Source organism: Xiphias gladius, chromosome 18 (genome assembly GCF_016859285.1).
Source record: "Xiphias gladius isolate SHS-SW01 ecotype Sanya breed wild chromosome 18, ASM1685928v1, whole genome shotgun sequence".
In the NCBI taxonomy this organism is placed as follows: domain Eukaryota; kingdom Metazoa; phylum Chordata; class Actinopteri; order Istiophoriformes; family Xiphiidae; genus Xiphias; species Xiphias gladius.
The window spans coordinates 1,617,189-1,637,207 of NC_053417.1; the positions used below are offsets into that span (position 1 = coordinate 1,617,189).

Genomic DNA, 20,019 nt, shown 5'->3' on the forward strand with positions numbered 1-20,019 from the left:
AATTTCTTGTTTGTTTTCTTTTTCAGTTTCTGTCTTGGCCTCTATGCGGAGTTTGAAATTTTGAGACGCTTGTCTTACTTATCAAATCTCAATTACTGCTTGAATGGCTTTGTAAATGTTTTCATTGCTTATTTCGCTATCTAGTCTTCTCAGGTCTGGGCAGCAGTGTGTTTGTTAAGGTACATTTTTGTACTCCATTCCATCTCCTCAATAGTATCTTTATCACATCTCTTTGAGAGTTGCTATGTCATAGTCATGATCAAGCATGCTAGCAGGTTGTTTACCATTAGCCATGTGGTTAGTCCGAATAAATTCTTCTTCCTAATCCCGCTGATGTGTTAAAAACTCACTTTACGCTGTTGGGTTGGTCTTGGTATATGATGGGTTGGTTGCTTTGTCTGAAATGAGTTTTAGGACAAAAAAAAAGTTTTCATCTTTAGACCTTGCTAAAAGTGCAGCCGCCCATTCGACCATTTTGATATCCCTTCATTTGGGATTTGTGTTCTGGTGTCTTAGTTTGCGCCTTGATAAATTAGTTAGATTACAATGCCTGGGAGGAAGTATATTAGAATGCGGAGACAGTTGTCAAGGGAGGAAATGGTTATTAATTTTCTTAAGGACAACTGGACTGTAAAGAGTGGCAGTAATGCAACATCGTGGATGCCAGCTGCCCTAAAAAAGAAGAGAAAAAGATGATGCCTGGGAGGAGATTCTGCGGGAAGCAAAGTCTCTTTCCCTGTCGATATGTAAGACAAACGTGACCATTCTTAATGCGCAAGTCGCGCGTGGCTAGCTAAAGGTATTGATTACCATGCGCACGTTCGGAGCAGAATCTCTCTAAATATACATATTTCTGGTATCTTAGCCAGGACACTCCTGTAAAGGAGATTTTCGTCTTATGAGGCCCTCTCCTATTCAAAGATTATACAGGCTTTAATGTATAAACTATACATTACAGTATCGTTATATACAGTATTTACACTGTACTTTGCCAAGGTTTTAATCACTTTAGATGTTTAGATTCTGATCCATGAAGTGCTGGCTTCACAAAATGTCCCGCAATCACCTTTCAAATCTGAAGCTTCAGTGTCATTAACTGACTAAGTACAAATGAATGCCATGAAATAATTTGTATACATCATATTGGACATTTAATCATCAGGAGTAATATTTCAATATACAATTCATTTACTGGCCTGTAAGTCAACTTATGCCAAGCATGTCACTAGCAGTAAGATACTGTAGCTTTAATTTTTCTCTGACATACGGTTCATCAGTATAGCAATTTGTATGCTTGAACACTATAAACTGGAATGAATAAGATGTAAAGATACATGCTCTCTTACAGGTCTTTAAAGCTGGCTCAAAAGTTTAGTGTGCATCTAGAAGGCACAATTTGCCATGTTTTTGGTTTTTATGTTTTAGTGTGTATGATGAGGTAGGGACAGTGTGTCACTGGTTAAAGTGTTGATCCTGGGATGGAACCTGATCCAGCATGCTGAGTTGATCTGAGATTTCCCTGTGTCTGCGTGGGTTTCCTTCTACAGTCTCAAGACATGCAGCCATGTGAAGTGGGAAATCTACACTGCATATAGATGTCAGTGCAAATGTAAATGTCTGACTATTAGCATTGATGCAGGACTTTCATAGTAGGTATCATCCGCTCATTTGGCCCTTTTAGTCGCTGAGCAGCTCACAAAATTCATTACGGGGAAGAATACAAAAAAAAAAAAAGAAAAAAAAACCAATACAAACTCATCGGATAGTTGGTTATCTTCTTAACCACTTATAGTGAAAAAACAGATGTCAAAGTAAGAGAAAGGATGATTTAGTCTGACCAAGAAGGATATCTTAATATTGACACAAACTGCCATTGGTACCAGAACATACACAAAAAAGATTACTGTTTTGTAATATAACTTCCCAACAAGTTTTATAGTCCGCTCAGTGACTGGATATTTGTGTTGAGAAGAAACAAGTAACTTTACGGAAATGCATATGATAATTGCATTATAATCTGATTATTATGGTTTGATTTAATTAAAAGACCCCAGATTCAGTCCCACAATGATAAAATTCATGTCAGAATGCTCAGTCCTTGTTCACTAGCAGATCATCCAGAATACGCTCACACATGTACAGGCAGCGAGGCACATGGAAGAACCCTGGAGAAGAGAAGAAAAACACAATTATCTTACAGGCCCCGGGTTTACTTTGTCACAATTTGTTTATGGAAAGGTCTCTGGCAATACTTTTTGCACAACTAAAGCACAATATAAACTGAAATGGTAAAGGCCTTGAATGAGAACTGTGCCATGTTTTCTATTGTATAAAGCCTGTAGTGTCTCCAGAGGGAGCTGTGTGAAGTCTGATTTCAAGTGATGTCACTTGAGTCAGCGTTGGTTGGGTGTCAACACTACAAGTTTGAAAGGGGAAAAACTCTGGGGACGTGGAGTTAGAAAGATGTGAGCTAACCAGACATCTGTGGCCCACTCCTCATCTTTGCTGCAGGGTACAGGCTCCATGTTATGCTAGCTGCTGCTAGATTGCAACATATGTGAGTCTCCAACTGAACTGTCAGAAGGCAAGTTGTATTGTGGGCAATGTAGGCTCCAGGATTTGACAAAGAATAATGATGCATTGAATAAAAAAAAGATGTCATCTCTGACTCTGAGACGTTGATTTTGATTTTATTTATTTATTTTTTTACCTGTCCATCGTGAGTATGACTGTGTTCCACAACTCAGTTGATACCAATTCACAAATATTACTTAAGGGTTGTAAAAGTTTTTTAGTTTTTAGGTTTGCTTTTTGAGGGGAACAGCTGTATTTCATGAGCTGGTAAGCTATTTTTTATCATATACATGAAGGTGCAAGTGTTGTGATGACTAAACCCAGATAAGGCTTAAATTAATATGGTTGTTAGAGCATCACTGCTGACAACTTAATGGAGCAGTCCAACATTTTGGAAAATACACCTGTCTGTCATCTCACCCACAGTCAGACAGAATCAGAAGAGTACTCCACTGATTTAGCATTGTACTCGTATAATATTGCCAGACCCAGGATGGACAGAAAAAAAGACAGGATTCAAACTGATGCAGGACAACCAGAGATGTCATGTTTTTATTTCACACATTTTTCCCCCATGTCAGAACTTGGAGCCTTCGTGCAACTTGACCACCGACAGTCTGGTTGGAGATTCTGGTGGGTTATGCTACTAGCAGCTAATGTAGCCTAGAGCTTCTAACCTGCAGCGGAGATGAGCAGTAGACTACAGAGGTCTGGTGAGCCAACTTCTTTCTAACTTCACATCCCCAGATTTTTTTACTTTTCAAACTTGTAGTCTTCAGACTCAACTGTAGCTGACTCGGGTGACATCACTTGAGGACATAATTTAGACTTCACACAGCTCCCTCTGGAGAAACTTAAGGCTTTATTCAACTTTTTTCCCCACATGTACAGTAGTAATCCCCAGCACCTGGAAACACACAATGATGTAGAAAATCAATGGAACGCCCCTTTAAGAATAATTAAGAGTCTTGGTTTCACACAGAGCTTAAACCTGACAGAGCTAATGTTTGTCATGAGATACAGTTAAAAACTTTTTCATTCATGACTTTCCTTTCAGTAAAGTCATTTGGCAGGTTTTTTTGTTTTCTATGGCATTCAGTCAATTCTACATCTCAGTTATGTTCGTACCTTTGAAGGGGCCTCCTTTAAAATCCAGTGCTACTTTCCCTTCTTGTGTCAAATAGCCAAACCACTCCCCGTTCTCAGCATCAGGAAACTGTAAAGAATCAAGCACATGTATGGTATATAAGAATTACAGTGCATTCATATATACAATATATATGTATTTTGTATATTCACAAAATCAATATTTAGCAAGCGTCAAAGGTTGAGTCATCCACATAACGAATATGTGATCTTTGAATGTTACGTAATTTATGCTTGAATGGTAATGGTAAACTATCCCAGCACCTCTGTGCAGTGTCTCCAGCTATAGTGTAGATTGGCAGATATAGTGAGCACAGTTTTTTATAGGTCTGTGTACAGACGCGATGGTACAACACCTAAAAACCTAATTTAAGCCTTTTCTAATGAATGTAATGACCTGCAACTTGGTCTGCTTTTCTTTTCACTGTACTCTTAAAATGAACCTACATTTTGGCCCTACTCATGAGATTAATAAATCTAATTTCACTTCTTCTTGACATAACCACATTTTTATTTTTCTGTTTGTGTACAGATTAAATGAATGAGAAACAAAATTGTTAACCTACTAGAGGTGCTGGTAGGGTGATTTTTTTTAACTTTAGCTTCCCCTTCTTTTCAGTCTTTATGCAAAGTTAGGCTAGCTACGTCCTGACTCCAGCTCTGTACTTTACACAGACATCAGACTAATCTGAACATCTCACTCACATAAAGAAAGAATACGCATATTTCCCAGAATGTTGAATTATACCTTAAAATTAGTAATGAGAAATGTGCAGTTGTCTTACTGTGCCTTATTGGCCATACTGTGTGAACTCACATGGCTAAAGGTGTATTCATAAACTTGAGAGAATCTGTCCATCAACTCTGGCTTCTTGGTTTGACTGTAGGCCATCAGGAAGGCAATGAGAGCCTCACAGTGAGGCCACCACAGCTTCATACTCCATTCCAACTAGTCAGATATACAAGCAGTATCAGACAGCCTGATTTGACGCATTTTATGAAACTTAACCTAAATGCAAACAATATCTACTATTGCAAACAAAATGCAAAAGTATCCTCTGTCTAAAGGAAACCCTTATCATGTGTATACTCTACATAACTGACTCACCTGTGTGGGGCAGTGACCATCCACATCCAGGAAGTAGAAGAGGCCACCGTGCTCTTTATCCCAGCCACACTGATAAGGCAGCTCCATAAACTTGTTAATGGCAGTCCTCTGGAGCTCCTCATCCCCCCACTCTGTACTGTACTGAAGCAGGAACCAGCCTGCCTCCAGGGCATGGCCTTAGTCAGCATGGGTTAGCATGTGGGGAAGACCAAAGAAAGGGAAAATGTTGAGGTAGGCAACTAAGAACAGGAAAAAGAGTTTGACCTTAGCTTCCTCATGCTATTTGCTATTATCTGGCTGACTCGTTAGCAGGCAGTGGAGTGTTTACCTGGGTTCTGCAGTCGGCCCTGGCAACCTGGCAGCTCTGCTTCATCTAGTGAAACATTCTCTAAAATAGCGGTGCCGTCTCTCTGTACCAAGTTACAGAAGAATAAAAAAGACAATTCCGCATAATAATTGGACAATCTTCTACCACACAGTTATGAGATCTCAGAAATAATTAATTTGGCTGGTGGTTTTATTGGTTGCAACAGAGCAACCAAAATAAAGCCACAAAAATAAAATAATAAGTCGTAAATAATTGTAATATTCCTTTAAGAATATTGCCACATTTGAGTGGGTGACAAAGCATCAAGTGGTAAAGTGGCATGATACTGGTGGAATCAGTGAGAAAGATTAAGTTGCTTTCAAGGTGAGATGTTTTTTTTTTTTTTTTTGCTGTATTACACGGTTGTTGCCTTGCCAAAAAAGTTTGCTTAACTATGAGCATGCACACACAGTTTCTCCACAGCAGAGCTAAACTCAGTATCTCCATGCTGTGCTATTGCCTCCTTACAACTCTGAAGCTCTGCCTGAAGTAGTATATTTAGCATTTTACTGCTGAAAACTAATAATGTTTGGAACATACTGAGTGGAGCAGTGGACTAGCTGCAGTGGTATATTTTCTTTCGATGGTTTATACTTTTTTCCTGCTGTGACTCTGGTTCTCCACTGAAATATACCTGTGTTTTTAAACAGCACAATTTCAAAGTAAAATCAATTATTTTCAATGGAATCACAACAATCAGTGGATCACCTTTCAGAGACAAAGTAAATCTGTGCAAATCTTTTGCTTCAAGTTCAAATCTGGTGAACCAAAGAAATGCAAGTTTGTTAGTAACACAGCTAGCTTGAGAATTTATTGTAATAACATGTACCAGTTGGCTAAAATGTTAGCAGTTAGCTTGCCAGCTGCAGTGGTTCGCCAACTAGTCCTGCGAGTAGTCACTGCGTCACCAAGTCTAGCACCACCTGAGAATCCAAGACTACAGTTGAGACAAGATACAAGCTTTACAGACACACCTTTCTACTCTATGCATTTGTTACTTAAAAGATGCCTTTTCTGTGGAGTATTCTTTTAGGCTGTGTGTGAATGTACACCATAAACTAACTGACGTACGCCTCATCGCTTCATGAGGCAGAGTCACAAAGTGCCCTACTTGTAATTCTATAACTCTGGCAAGTCATTTTAACCACAAAGCATCAGTCATGGCCTGTTTGTCCATACCTGGATGTGCTTTAGAATCTGCTGTACACACCAACTGCCCAGCTCTCTGTACTTCTGAACCAACTCCTGACCCTGGCCTTCAGTGAGCTGTTGCACCAGACACAACAGCATCATGGGAACTGCCATGCTGTTGGTGGGAACCACTCCAGGAAGCTGGGGCCGGCCCAGGCCTGACGAGTCCACTCGAACCCAGTAGATCAACTGCTCCATCATCTGATCAGCCTCCAGCTAGTAACACAACAGAGCAAAGGGCATCCTACCAGAGTGATGGTGTGATAATGTGGGAATCGGAGGGCAACTGTAGAAGGATCAAGCATGGTCAGGCATGCTTACCCAGAGATGAAGCCTTCTGTATTGTAAGCTGAATTACTTGTAAACTGTGTAGTATGTCCACATAACACACGGCATGTTAGCTAGCAATTCAACACAACCCCTAACGCCCTAATAATTCACACTCTGCTTCAAAGGCACTGAAACCATGTATTCTTAACTAATTGGTGCTGACCCTATAATGCAACATTTATCTACAATGAACCACTTGATCATGCAAATTTGTTAGACTGCCTTGGAAAATGGGTTGGCATCAGGGATGCTGCCTTATACGGATTTAAATCATATTTATCAAACTGAGCTCTTTTTAGTACGTTGACGCCTCCTCTCCAGTGCCCTCACTAATCTGTGGTGTTGCCCAAGGCCCCGTACTTGGTCCCCTGTTGTTCTGAGTATATATACTTCTAGTACGTCATACTATCCGCAAACACAACACTGACTACCATTGTTTTGCAGATGACACAGAAATGTATGTCCTGTTAAAAACTAATGAAGAAAGCAACTGAGAAATCATCTCAGCTTCCTGTCTACAAATATTAATCCTGCAGCCAGAAATGTGAATGTAATGTATGACGGTGACCTCTCATTTGACGAACAAATCACAAGAGCTGTCAACCTTGCTGTGCTCAGGGTTAAACCAAAAAGCAATCTAAAACTTTGAGCTGGTAAAATGGTGCTAGGCTTTTACAAGTTCAAAGAGGCAAGATCAAGAAAGTGGTACAGATACTGTATTAATGAAGTTTAATATTATTATTTTTTGTACCTGCATGTCCTTGTCACCAGTGACCCTGCTCAATTCATCCATGGCCATGATATAGAAACATTCACTGAATATAGTCCTCTGGATTTGGACTGCTTTACCATCTCTTGTTAAGCAGAAGGCACATTTCCACTGACCACTGCTGCTGGACACACGAGCAAACCTTCTGAGGAATGCTCCTCCTAAGATGCAAACAGAACAATATAACATTAGCTTATGATAGACACATCAGTATTAGCAATAAGTATAAAGCGATTTTCACCCATGAATTCATAACACTGATGACTTCATCTGCCTGTTCAAGTAGTTGTCATTCAGACATAGGTGTCACATGTAAATGTATGTTGTGGCTATATTCAAACATGACAACAACAATATATTTATCCACATATCTTAGTTAAGTTCATGGTTTGACCTCAATTAAAAGAACCCATGCTTCTCTGTGGACAAATCCTACTATCATTAGCCTTGTACTGTGAAACCCTTTTAAAGCTTCTTAGCTAACATCACAAATAAATGGTGGTAAAGTTAAAGCATGACTGACTGCAGGTCCAAGATTTCAACCCAACAGTGACAATTTTTTGTGCATTTTACTGTGCCTTTAAGATAATTAGCAAAAAGTACAGGACAAACACTATCATGATTGTCATTAATCACCTGAGTCTACAAAATAAAATCGTGTTTCACCATCTGTTGCAAAGATTTACCTGTGGATGTGTGAAATTTTGAGGTCACATTAAACAAAAGCTTCACCTTAACAACAACCGAAAATCCAGAATTTTAAAGGTGAAAATATTCTGAAATCAAAATATCTTAATCAACAGGAAAAAACTAATTTGTTTCTCTAATTTGTTCATGCAAAACTGAAATGGAGAACATGGTAAACAACAGCATGGTAGCATAGTCACTGTGAGCATGTTAGCATTCTGACACTGGCATTTAGCTCAAAGCATCACTGAGCTGAATACTTTTACACCTTAAGTTTAGCCCTGACCAAGAAAAAAAAAAGACACACTGTTGCCCTGTAGTTGTTGTCCAGTTTGTGTTCCCACTGGCACTTTACAAAACAAACCAAGTGGTGTAAGTGTGTTGTCATACAGACCAACATGTAAGTCACATAGGGAAACTAAATTCTAGTGATAGCAAGTCATTCTGTACTTTACTGAACCTGATTACGACCTGCTCTTACTAGACAGGTTAAACAAGCAGACTCAAACTTAAAATTTCTAAATACCAGCTTTTGCTGCCTCAAGGATTTCAGGCTTGCGGAAGCGATCCATGGTTCGGTAAAGGCGGCAATACATCCACACCTGTGAAAGAAACAAGCCACTTTACTCATATAACATCTGAACACCCAATTTCATATAGTGGATTGCTTGCTTTACATTGCCAGTACACATGCAGAGACATACCTGTCTACCCTGCAGCCAGACGTATTTCAGCTCATCATAAACTTTCCCATCTCTTCCAATACAAGTGAAGAAGCCTCTGAACAGGAAGCAGAAAGTCAAGTTATTACAAGGATACAGACTGTAGGCAGTATAAAATGTTGTATACAACTGCTTGGCATACAAGGCGATAGTATTTTAAAAAGACATAAGCAGACAATATTTTAATTTCAAAAGCATTTAAGTGTAACCACAGTACCCATGTAAAGTGTCATGAGAGTATTTGAGCCAGAAGTCCACTATGTTATCCAGTTCTGTGCGAATCCGCTCTCGACTCTCCTCCAGCTTCACCATAGACATTGTTCCTTTCAGTAAAAACATTGAAATTAGTTTGTGGTGAAAGGTATGTGTGTGTGACATTCCACTGTTTACCTTTGCTTTACTTACAAGAATACTTAACATATTATAGAACAGGAATTGAGTACTTCGAATCAAGTGTTCTGGTAAATTTGGCATATTATTTACAACCAAAGTGCTCTTGTTAAAAAGTAAATGTGAAAAAAACGGCTCCTAAACTATATAATTTTGGTAAGACAATATTATAAAAGGTATTAGGTGTCATAAAAATGCATAAAACTGAAATTCTACCCAAAAAGCATTGCTTAGTGTACCATATACATATTGTATGCTGAATGTAAGACTGGCTCAGGAATGGAAACAAATTTTCCATTCACTTGAATGGAACTCTTTAAAACGTTAACGTTGAAGGCTGAACACACAAACCAGAATACTGTCTTCTTATTTTTGCTAGCTTGACGAAGCTTTCGCAATCAAAAATCTATAGTCAAGTCAAAATCAAGTCAAGCTAGCCACTTTTTGGTTTTTAACAAATAGTCCAACCAAAGATTAGTGATTGCTTGTTCTTTGGTCTTGTTCAAAAACGAGACAAACGTTTCAACAGTAGTAAAAAGACAGCAGACAAGTCTGCACATAAAAATGTTCTTACCTTCGGGTACAAGTCAGCTAAGACAACAGAAAACGCTGTGTTCAGTCTGTCGGCTCTCTGTTTGTGTTGACTAGATATCACATGACCAGCGTGCACCGACTCTGGAAAAGGAAGTGGGAAAGCGGTTCACAGCAGAAATTTAAACAGAGCGCTCCTAATGAAGTAAATATAACTCGGCTATCAAAAGACTGCGATTTGCACATGTGCATTAAGTGTAGAGTACTAGTGTTGTTTTTAAGATACTGTAGGATAATGGTCAGGAAGGGAAGTGGAATCAGGTGAGCGAACTGGGGGATGTTGTGTAATAATGCTGGAAGTAAGAGGGAGCGCAATCAACTTTTTTCTTCTCTCTTAAAAATAAAAAAGAAGAAGATATTACAGGGTACAGACAGCAAACAGATAACAGTGGGCCACACCATAATACAGAGAAATCAAAACAATACAAAGAAAATGCTTTTTTGAATATCAGAAGATAGGACAAAAAGTTTATAAATATATACACAAAACTATAAATAAGCTACACAAAAATTCACATTTAGGCTACTTAACTCATTATACAGATTATATGGCTTAACTAAACAAACTCAAGGGGCCAAGGGTTAAAAATTAATCGTGGGGCCCTATTCAGCTACCTGGCCTTAGAGACTAATTTATTTATTTAAAACCAGTTTAGCATAATATCAATTCAAAAATTAAATGTATGAAAGCTAGGTTTTGACATGGGGCCTAACAGGCGGGTCTAGAAAATTTCGAATGGGAAGCCAAACTGGGGCCCACAACAACACCAGTGAAAAAATGTTACATTTAAATATTTAAAACCCTGCTTCTACAAAATAAAAAAAATGTATATTAATATTAAACGGATTCTCATTTGAAATAATATCAACAAATAACCAAATGGCCATAAAACAAAGCGTGTGTTTTTTTCTTCCCTTTATAGTCGCGAAAAGGACAACCTGACTGATGTAGAAATGCACAACTGACTATCTGTGTGAACTCAGAAGCCGCAGCAGTGGGGGTTAGTTTCTCATTTCTGCAGCTACCAGCATTGTTCTGCACACAATTCATCATTTTAGTAAGGCCCGAGTTTAAAATATCCTTTGATGTCTGTTGTATGCAATAAATGTACATTAACAATCAAATTGTTTTTGCACAAAATATAAACATGCATCACCCCAAACATGCTGTCAGTGGCAGATGATTTCATTTTTACGCTTCAGAAAACAGAAACAAATCTGTCAGGGCATAAGGACAGATACCTGTGCATTGAAGAAACAACTACAGCAACCTATAGTACAATTAAATGTTTCTCCATTATTAATGTCACTTCCCTTTATTATTTACTTAAGTAATGGTCGGATTTAGACTCAAATTTATTTGATGCCATGTGCACATTGATATTACTGTACTCTGATCATGATTGCATGTATGCAGCAAAACTGGTAAAGGCTAAAGTCATAGTGTCAGTCAAGTTGTCTGTTACGTTGTTGAGGGGGAGATATGCTTTAACCCATTGTTTCTATGAGATATTTCCAATATACATTTTTTTATCACTGTTTGATATGGTAACTATGTCTTGTTAAATTTGATCCAATTATTGATAAATAAAACTGTTTTTTTTTTAAAAATCTCTCCCTTTCTCTCTCTTTCCCTCACATACACATGTGCACACACAAACACACATACAGAAGTCTGGGTTTAAAGGCTGAGATTTTAAGAAGGATGACCATAAAGTAATGCAATTATCCAGAGACCATCTATTAAGGTAAATGACTCAGTTTAGCTGTTTTAAACAGTAAATTTAACGTCTTGAATGGATGGAGAGACACACTGTTTCTTAAATAGTAACATTTGGGCAACAGCAAAAACCACATCCAGTGACTTATTATATTGTTGTTTAGACAGTCTCAATAGACCTGCTATTACGCAAAGTGTGAGAACTGTATTGTGAACTGTATTACTGTAAGTGCTGATAGAAGCCAGGTCTGACTTGTGTCAGAACATAAATCTCCACCATCGGTGCATTCTAATCTGTACTATATGACCCTTCATTAGACATATCGAGTAAGGCCTAAGTAATGTATACTGTCTGTATGATGAAATTCTATGAAATATCATTTTTCACACACGTATACTTCCATGTTCTTCGAGACACACATTACCACCACATATATTGAAGAAAGCATATCTTCAAGAAACTATAATCATAATGTCATCAGTTTATAGAATTACATTCATATACAAGGAGCTTTCTGAAATTATGCATGTAAGTCATTTCTGCAGTTTTTGTTTAGCATGTACAACATAAAGGGAAAGAACACATGTTATACCTGAGTGTATTTTGCGGGTACTATCCTTTTCATAAATGTCTTTGGGAGGAAATGATGTGTTTGATGGCCAGAGAATGAAGGGTTCCTACGGTATTGATCAGAAACCAGCAGATGGCAGCATGGACTGGTCCACTGTACCAAGATTCAAGCTTCCTCTACTACCTTTTATTTGTTCATTTAAAAGGACATTACACATCAGGATGACAGAGAGTATTAACAAAATAGACATATAATTAAAAAAACAATCATGTATCTGTATTCAGTTAATCCCTATTACATGCTTTTCCCATGTTAGGTACATACACAGATTTACACACCGACACACGTGCACTACTGTTCTGTATGGCACCGTGCACGTCTCACAGCACTGCCCCTCCTCACTTGCTGCAGGGCGGTGTGAGCATCACTGATCAGATCATCCGCTGCCCCTGGTGACAATGCTTAGTCACTTAAAACAGCAAAAAGAAACACTGGACCGACACACTCTCCAGTCATGCTATGACTGATAGGTTGACTGAGTTAATCATCAACTGCACAACTGTGATTCATGTGGAAGGTGCTGCTAAGGGATGTTTTAGTTTTAGGAACATGCTGTCCTGGTTCCCCTTTGGATTTTACCTCCAGTGAATAAAAAGATATTGTTAATATTATTATTTATATAGCCGTTTTCAAAAAAAACTACAAAGTGCTTTAGATTAGATAAAAAAGAGGAAGCATAAAGCTATTAATAAAATCAGTAAAGCCAAAGCGGCTAGAGAGACACATACTTTTCTAAGGAGTTGGTAGAGACCAAAGACAGAGTGAATTTTGGACTAACAATCATCAGGTGGCCACAAATAATACTCCAAATGAATGATCATGTTGCTCTTTTTCAGCTGGATATGCAAATAAGCAACTGCCTGTGCTAACACATAGCCCATACAAACTTTATAAGACCAAGGAGTTGTTCTGCTGCTCACAAGGAGCCAAAAAAACCCGTTTACTTATAAATCCTGGATGGTCAAAAACGCGCGGACTAACAGCGGCCTACATCTGGAACAACTGGTTGCCAAATGACCACTGATGAATTGCATGCCAATTCTAATTCCAAGGGATGCTACAAGGCAAAAAGGAAAAACTAGTTTCTGTGTGACGCTAACAGGGGCTGATTCGGACACCCCAACTCCTCATTAAAGATGGCTCTCATCAGGGCCCTCCTGCAATTTCAAATGTGAAATACATATTTTTATGAAACATCGTTTTGTTATTGCTGTGTTGTTTGTCCGTAAACATTTAAGTTGTTACTCTCACATAAATCATATATAAATCACAGACACTTGCGATGACTAATGAAAAAGAAAAAATCTTTACCCGTGTGCCGAGGGGCCTACTTTTCTCTGTCGGACGGCAGATGGGCTGATCGGTTAAGACTGCACACGGAAAACATGTGGATCTGCGGCGGAAAATTTTACACCCAAGAAATGTTGCCAGATTGAGCGATTTTTCCGCTCAATTGTACAGTTTTAGGATGGATTATGTCGGTAGAAATGATCTTGGGTGGGCTGACAAAATGTTTACCTGGTTTGTCATAGTGCGGACATTTTTTTTTCTTTTTTTTCTGGCTATTAATGATGTTCTGGCAACGCTGCGGAAGCAGGCGGGCGAGGTTCGTCCAGTGAAATTGTTTGGAGTAAAGCAGCCGTCATCCCGATCAATCCCGAGCTCGTTTAGAGGTGTCTGAAAAAAACATTTCAGAATGTAAAGATTGAATTATGCTTCCCCCACAGAGTTTCCTCTGTCCCATCAAGTTTATAACCACAGTTTTTAGTTCTGCCGCTTACTGTAATGTGCCCGAGACAGTACCAACAGGTCCATTAGCCGTGCGCCTCACGCCTGGTTCTTTTCATCACTCCACTACCTGTACAGGCATTGTAAAGTGAAAGCAGTTGCCAAGTACCCACCAAAAGATACTTTTTCAAACACTGAGAAACCAACTAGCCACCAGCAGCTGGCTCTCTTACACATTGCATGTTACATGCTCAAGGCCAAAATACACAGAGCTGCCTACCTGGGGCGGTAGACCCACATAGTGAAAAGTCCAGCTACGCCACTGCCACTTATATACAGTATGTGCCACATTTTGTAAGAGCAAAAATGTTGTGGCATTGGTGGAGCAGAACGAGAGTGAGAAGCAGACTGAGTTGGCATACAAGGACTACAGAATGCAGAGAGAAGGCAACATCAGGATAACATAGGAGCAAAGACAACAGAGAATTCCCATTTTTTCTAACAGCATAATGCTAATTCATCTGTTAACATTTTAATTAATCCATCATGGAAGTGATGGAGATCGTATCTAGTATTTACAGTATATCCCCTTTCCAAATTAATCCCCCATTCTAGTGTTGGTGAGTGTGGCTTTGAATGTTTAAACCTTTTTATGGCTCCGTCTTGTGCCATTTCTGCCCCTGGAATTTGGATTACTATTAGCATCAGTAGTAGCAGATGTGGCAGTTGTAGTAGTGTTAGTGTTAGTATTGCTGTAATGTTGTAATAATGACTAAACAAAGGAAAATCTTTGATTGCACCTTCCCTCCTGAGGTGTTGCAATGGATTTCTTGAACACATCTCTTTAGACACAGTGAAGAGTTGAGACACGTCGAGTTGGCCCACAACCCAAACTGACACTCAGGTGTTTGAACAGACCCATACAACACAGATGGTAAGCCACTTTCCTTTCATACATTTACCTCTTCGTTTTATCTAACAAACAAAGATTTTAATCCATCAGCCAGTGTCTCCTTGTCCAGCATTGTCAGTTTTTTTTTTTTTTTTTTACCTGTGGTGATTTAGCAGATCTTTCTCTTTTACCCCAGTTCACTGTAACCTGTTCTGTGTGTCAAGATGGCAGGGAATGGTTATTGTATCTTTTTCAGTGGAAGTGTTTTTATTGCAGGTAAGTAACTGCAAAAAAAAAAGCCAACATGAGAACAACTAGATTTATAAATCATGAATTGGAATCTTCTCTATATATCCTCCTTCAGGATGTGCTATTCTCCTTGTAACAGCTTTCCCAGTTATCCAGATCACTATAGGTAAGTGATGTCTTTTCTGTTCATTAATGAGACATTCCAAATTTTTGAGAACTTTATAGTTTATAGACACCATGAACTATAGTGGTAAAAGGTAGTAATGTGGTTTACATGTTTTAAAATCCTTTCTCTTGCTCTGCATGTTTGAACATTTTTTAAAAAGGAACACGAACAGCAACAACAACTCGTATTCAAGGACACACTGTGGTAGAGTAAATTAAGCAAAGCTCTGTGTACACATCATATAAAGTGGACTTAAACTGTTTTAATCTGTGCTATGACACATAATTTGAATGAAATTGAATCCAAATGAAATTTCCTTTCCATTATTACTTACTTGACTAGTATGTACAGCTACGGAAGTTTAGCTAGGTACCTTAACATGCCCCCTTATAGAAAAAAAATGACTATGATGCCCTGAAACTAAAAGCTATCATCATTGATTTTTCAAACATTTTTTTTGTGTGTGGTCTGAAGGACAGAATTACTGGATTTTCTCTGAGAAAGGGCGAAAACAGTAATTACTGTTGCAATTAACACCATAGACTGTGGCTGTGGGGTAGAGCAGGTTGTCACCTAACCAGAAGATCGATGGTTCAGTCCCGAGCTCCTCCAGTCCACGTGCATGAATAAATGACTAAACTCCACTTAAACATCTATAATAAGAGTTTTCCTAATGCCTCTGAACTCTTTGTGAACAGGTGCAGTATACATGTATGAGTGTCCAGCAGCAGCACTTATTCCAGTGTACTTGATGGTGTTGGGGATATTGGCCCTGCTGGTGATGGGTGTGTTAGCTTTGCCAAGGCTCCTCTGTCCAGCAGCACAGGGCAAAACAATCTGGTCTGTGTTGCTCCTCAGCTTGGTCCTGTTTATCTTCGTCTGGTTCCTCTATGGTAAGTGACACTTGAGAATCTCAAGGCTTTGTTGACTGTAATCGATTCAGTCATTTTGTCCCTCTCTGTCATCAGGTAGTTACCAGATTTATTCTGTATATCCACCAAACTACGACAAGAACATCACCGACCCAAAGAGAGTCAACAACAGTGTCGATACTCCTACTGCACCTGACAGCAAGCTCGGCCTCACCTTGGAGAAACAGAACCAGAGCCTTCCAAACCTTAACCAGACCAGATTGATCAATAACAACCAGACATTAAGGAAGCTGATTCAAACTTTGGCCCTCGGCAACATCAGCAGTAAGACAAACAGAGAGCACCTGAATGCTCCACAAGCACGACGTGTCATGGCTGCAGTGCCTTACTGTGACAGAACTGTGTACCTGTTTGCTTTCTGGACCACCACACTGGCCTATGTGTTTGCAGGAAAAACCCTAATAACGATCATCTTTTTATATGGTTTCATGAAAATTGCAGCTAAGTTTGAAGAACTTCTCACTACCTGAACTGAGCTAGATATGATTCCATTTCAGAGACTTTTAACCATCACATTAAAGTTGGCCACAAAAATAACACAGCTAATATGTAATGGTCATGTAGAAAAGATAAACATAGAAAAACAAAACCTTTTAAAGGATCAGTTGACACTGTCTTCCTTTGTCTGAGTGAAACTGATAAATATTTATGCTTTGTAATGAAATGTCAAGACTTGGATGTTCCACTTGGTCAAAATAGTGTATGCTTGAAACATCTTAAGAAATAAAGAGCAATAAAGGATTTTAATACTTCCTCTTCAGAATTGTGACTCAGATAGGATCTGGAAACAGAAGATCTATGTTGCTTCAGCACTTGATGTAAGTGATTTCTACAAACAGTGGACAACAATCTACCAGACACTTTATCAAGTCAGGGATGTTTAATAATGAAGGGTTATTACTTTTAATAAGAAAACTCTTCACAAGGTGGACTGGTAGGAAAATGGCATTATTTTTGTTACAGCTTAATTTGGACTAATACTAAATTGGATTCCAGTATCTTGACATGATATTTTTAAAAAGCATTATGCATACTCACTTGTTGGATCTTATTGATTTCATTGGCTGCATTTACTCTACATAGCGTTTAATCAAAAGCACTTCACAAATTGCCTCTAACTCGTAGTATCATGCAAATGAGTACCATGTAATGGGAAAAAAAATACACGAAAAATTGTCACAGAGCTTACTGTAAAACAGCTTTTTTTTTTTAGCTCGAGAAAAGTTGACATTTTGGAGTTACACAGCTTTTACAACCCCGCATGGTATTTATGTTTTAGAAATATCCTAAATGAGTTAAAGGAGGATAGATGGTAAAATAATTATTGCATTGATAAAGTGTAGCTGTGGTTAATGTGAACTTTAGGTAGGATTGGACCAATGTGAACATTTGATTGTATTCATGGAAATATATTTTTGTATTTTTATTGTATGCAAAGATATGATTATAAGGAAAAAAAAATACAAGGTCTTTTAATACCCACAATCCCTCAAATGGTAGTTTGTAGTTGATTTGTAAGAATTATGTGGTGGTCACACCTCAAAGTGACATTCCCTCATCCATGCATAAATGGCTGGAGCCCAAACCTTGGTGACGTGATTGTGCAGAGGGCCAATGGTGAACTACAGTAGATTACTTGGTGACTTGGTTTAGCACACTGAGGAATGGCTCGGCCTGAAACATCTGTGCACTAAATAAGATTTTCTGTACAAGTAAGTTTCCAGCCAGTTGTCTTTCATCTTAATCATGTCAAGGGCTCTGCCCAAAATTATTCCATTGTTCACTCATTCACTGTTCCTTGTATAATAGACACTCAGTAGTTTACTGAGCAGTTATTCAAAATTTCAGACACTTATGAATCATTACTATTTTGCATCATCTCTGAAGTTCACGTGTAGCATGGTTGTAATTTTCACTTCTACATTCATCCATTCATCATCACACATTGTGGGATTACAAGTAGAAAGTAGTGTACATGCCATAGGAACTACTTATTTCATTCCATTGTCATATTTTGCAGGCACCTGACTTTATAGAGTGTAAATTTCACACTTAAATGAACACTCAAATGAAATGGAAGACAGTAAATATGGTGTACTATATAGTAAATACGGAGTGATTTTAGACACAGCCAAGGTGTGAATAAAGCTATTTTAGGACTGATGTAATGCAGCTCTGAAATGTCACCTCTGGAAGCCTGCTATTAGCTGATTCAGTGATCAAGGAAGGGTATTGTGGGTGGACATTATTGTAGACCTTATTTTACAACATTTAGGTGGCACGGCCATCATCATTTAAGAATCACACTTAACGAATACTCCACTGATTTAGCATTGCATTCCCATAACATTGTCACACTCACTATGCACAGTTTAAAAAAAGGTTCAAAAGGTTCAGATTTTGTTGTGTGACATTGGCAGAGTTCCCCTTTAGACTTACTAAAAGTTACTCTTAGCTTCTTTCCACACAGATTATAGCTCGAACTTTTTAATAAGACTTTCTTGACCGTTAAGTAAAAGAAGAGGACCATTCTGAGTTTTATACATACTGGTCCACAAACTGAAGAGGTTTGGAACATTACTACTGTTTACAGAATGAAAACGTTCTGTAAAGAAAAGGCCTACATTTTTAAATTCACTTTGTAGTCTGATGCAGTGTATTGAAGTGAAATCAATTAATTTTATTTACAAAATATAAGAAAGACAAACTATTCAAAATAAAGTAAAACTAACCAAACATATGTTAAGAAAGATAAAAAAAAAAGTAAACACAAATTATGAGTAAGAAATCACAGCTGAATGCCAGCAGCAAAAAAAGGTAGCTTTGATTTGACTAACGAATCTACGAATCCTCTTTAGTAATTTTTTGTGCGACCACAGGAGGCTGAGGTTGCCGCAGTGGAGTTTGTTGGTTTAGCTCCATCAGAAGACCAAGCAGCAACCCTTTCATGATGGCCACAAAAGCCATCCGAGAGTATCTACATTAACCAGCTCATCCAGAGAGCTGGGCAGCTCAGTGAAGCTGTTCCGTGTTTCTGGTTTCACATTGTTAGCACCTATATATCCTTCTAGTGTCTGAAGGAACAAAATATATATATTCATACTCACTATCATTCATACAACTAAGCATTCACATCTGAGATCAAAGACCATTTTTAACCGAGAGAGTGGTTACTGTCGTGACTTAGGTCACATGATGACGTGTGAGCCAACTCAGTTTGCTGAAGAAGACTATGGGATGTGGCTGAAACCTCTGAAAAAGCAAGTAAATGGACCCAGAGTTCAGATTTTTTTCTCTTTTATCCCACTTCTGTTCACGATGACAGTAAATTTCCATGCTCATGTAACATCAGTTATTTGGATATTATATGGGCTTGACATAAGAAATAACTGAATGGAGTGCTCTGGAATACAAATCTTGCAATCTCAAATGTTTATATGTGTTGATAACTTTCTTTTTCATTCATTGTACACAAACACACACCCTGATCCTAACCTTTAACATAAAATAGTGAGCATGAAAATACTCACTGGTCTTACTGATACCTATATGTAAGTACAATGGAAGAAAATAAGAATATGCGGAATGAGGGATTAAAAACTGGATTTCAAGTATTTTTGAAAGTACTTGGTACCTACAGGGTACAGTACTATGAAATAAAAATGAAGTTTGGGAAAATGGTGTTAACAACCTTTTTCTAATTGTGTATTTAAAGAGGAAAAAGGTGGGAACAGTACCACAATATATTGCACCCTCACTCCTGTGTTCTTGTTAGTACTTTCAGAAATCAGCCTTATTTTACGGTTTACTGATCAGTTTCAGCTG

At 38.3% G+C, this 20,019-nt stretch overlaps 2 protein-coding genes across 8 annotated transcripts; one reads left to right on the forward strand and one right to left on the reverse strand.

Annotated features, from left to right (window-relative positions):
• Positions 1-1,013: 1,013 nt before the first annotated feature.
• Positions 1,014-10,035, reverse strand: LOC120804423 (renin binding protein). Of its 3 annotated transcripts, none has more exons than XM_040153870.1 (11): positions 9,859-10,030; positions 9,112-9,217; positions 8,877-8,952; positions 8,699-8,774; positions 7,468-7,646; positions 6,375-6,602; positions 5,157-5,238; positions 4,829-5,004; positions 4,538-4,669; positions 3,703-3,790; positions 1,018-2,165 (listed from the first exon to the last, which is right to left on the reverse strand). In XM_040153870.1, exons 2-11 carry the CDS (start codon positions 9,210-9,212, stop codon positions 2,092-2,094), a joined length of 1,212 nt encoding a protein of 403 aa, XP_040009804.1. In that variant the 5' UTR covers positions 9,213-9,217; positions 9,859-10,030; the 3' UTR covers positions 1,018-2,091. The 3 variants fall into 3 exon arrangements, with proteins under 3 accessions (XP_040009806.1, XP_040009804.1, XP_040009805.1); XM_040153871.1 differs by lacking the exon at positions 1,018-2,165 and adding an exon at positions 3,141-3,481 and having other exon boundaries at positions 9,859-10,032; XM_040153872.1 differs by lacking the exon at positions 4,538-4,669 and having other exon boundaries at positions 1,014-2,165; positions 9,859-10,035.
• A 1,528-nt stretch (positions 10,036-11,563) lies between these two features.
• LOC120803524 lies at positions 11,564-17,395 on the forward strand. Of its 5 annotated transcripts, XM_040152038.1 has the most exons (7): positions 11,564-11,623; positions 14,804-14,889; positions 15,044-15,123; positions 15,236-15,262; positions 15,423-15,466; positions 15,961-16,155; positions 16,231-17,395. In XM_040152038.1, the coding sequence occupies exons 2-7, from the start codon at positions 14,887-14,889 to the stop codon at positions 16,662-16,664; spliced, it is 783 nt and encodes a 260-aa protein (XP_040007972.1). In that variant the 5' UTR covers positions 11,564-11,623; positions 14,804-14,886; the 3' UTR covers positions 16,665-17,395. The 5 variants fall into 5 exon arrangements, with proteins under 5 accessions (XP_040007972.1, XP_040007973.1, XP_040007974.1 ...); XM_040152039.1 differs by lacking the exon at positions 15,423-15,466 and having other exon boundaries at positions 15,212-15,262; XM_040152040.1 differs by lacking the exon at positions 15,423-15,466.
• The last annotated feature ends 2,624 nt before the right edge of the window (positions 17,396-20,019 follow it).

Coding starts and splice junctions, on each gene's coding strand:
- LOC120804423 (XM_040153870.1), bottom strand. CDS start 9,212: ATGTCTATGGTGAAGCTGGAGGAGAGTCGAGAGCGGATTCGCACAGAA. Junction 8,953..9,111: donor TCTCATGACACTTTACATGG/GTACTGTGGTTA, acceptor CTTCCTGTTCAG/AGGCTTCTTCACTTGTATTG. Junction 6,603..7,467: donor CTGGTGACAAGGACATGCAG/GTACAAAAAATA, acceptor TTGTGTTACTAG/CTGGAGGCTGATCAGATGAT.
- LOC120803524 (XM_040152038.1), top strand. Junction 15,263..15,422: donor AGTTATCCAGATCACTATAG/GTAAGTGATGTC, acceptor TTTTTTAAAAAG/GAACACGAACAGCAACAACA. Junction 15,467..15,960: donor GTATTCAAGGACACACTGTG/GTAGAGTAAATT, acceptor CTTTGTGAACAG/GTGCAGTATACATGTATGAG.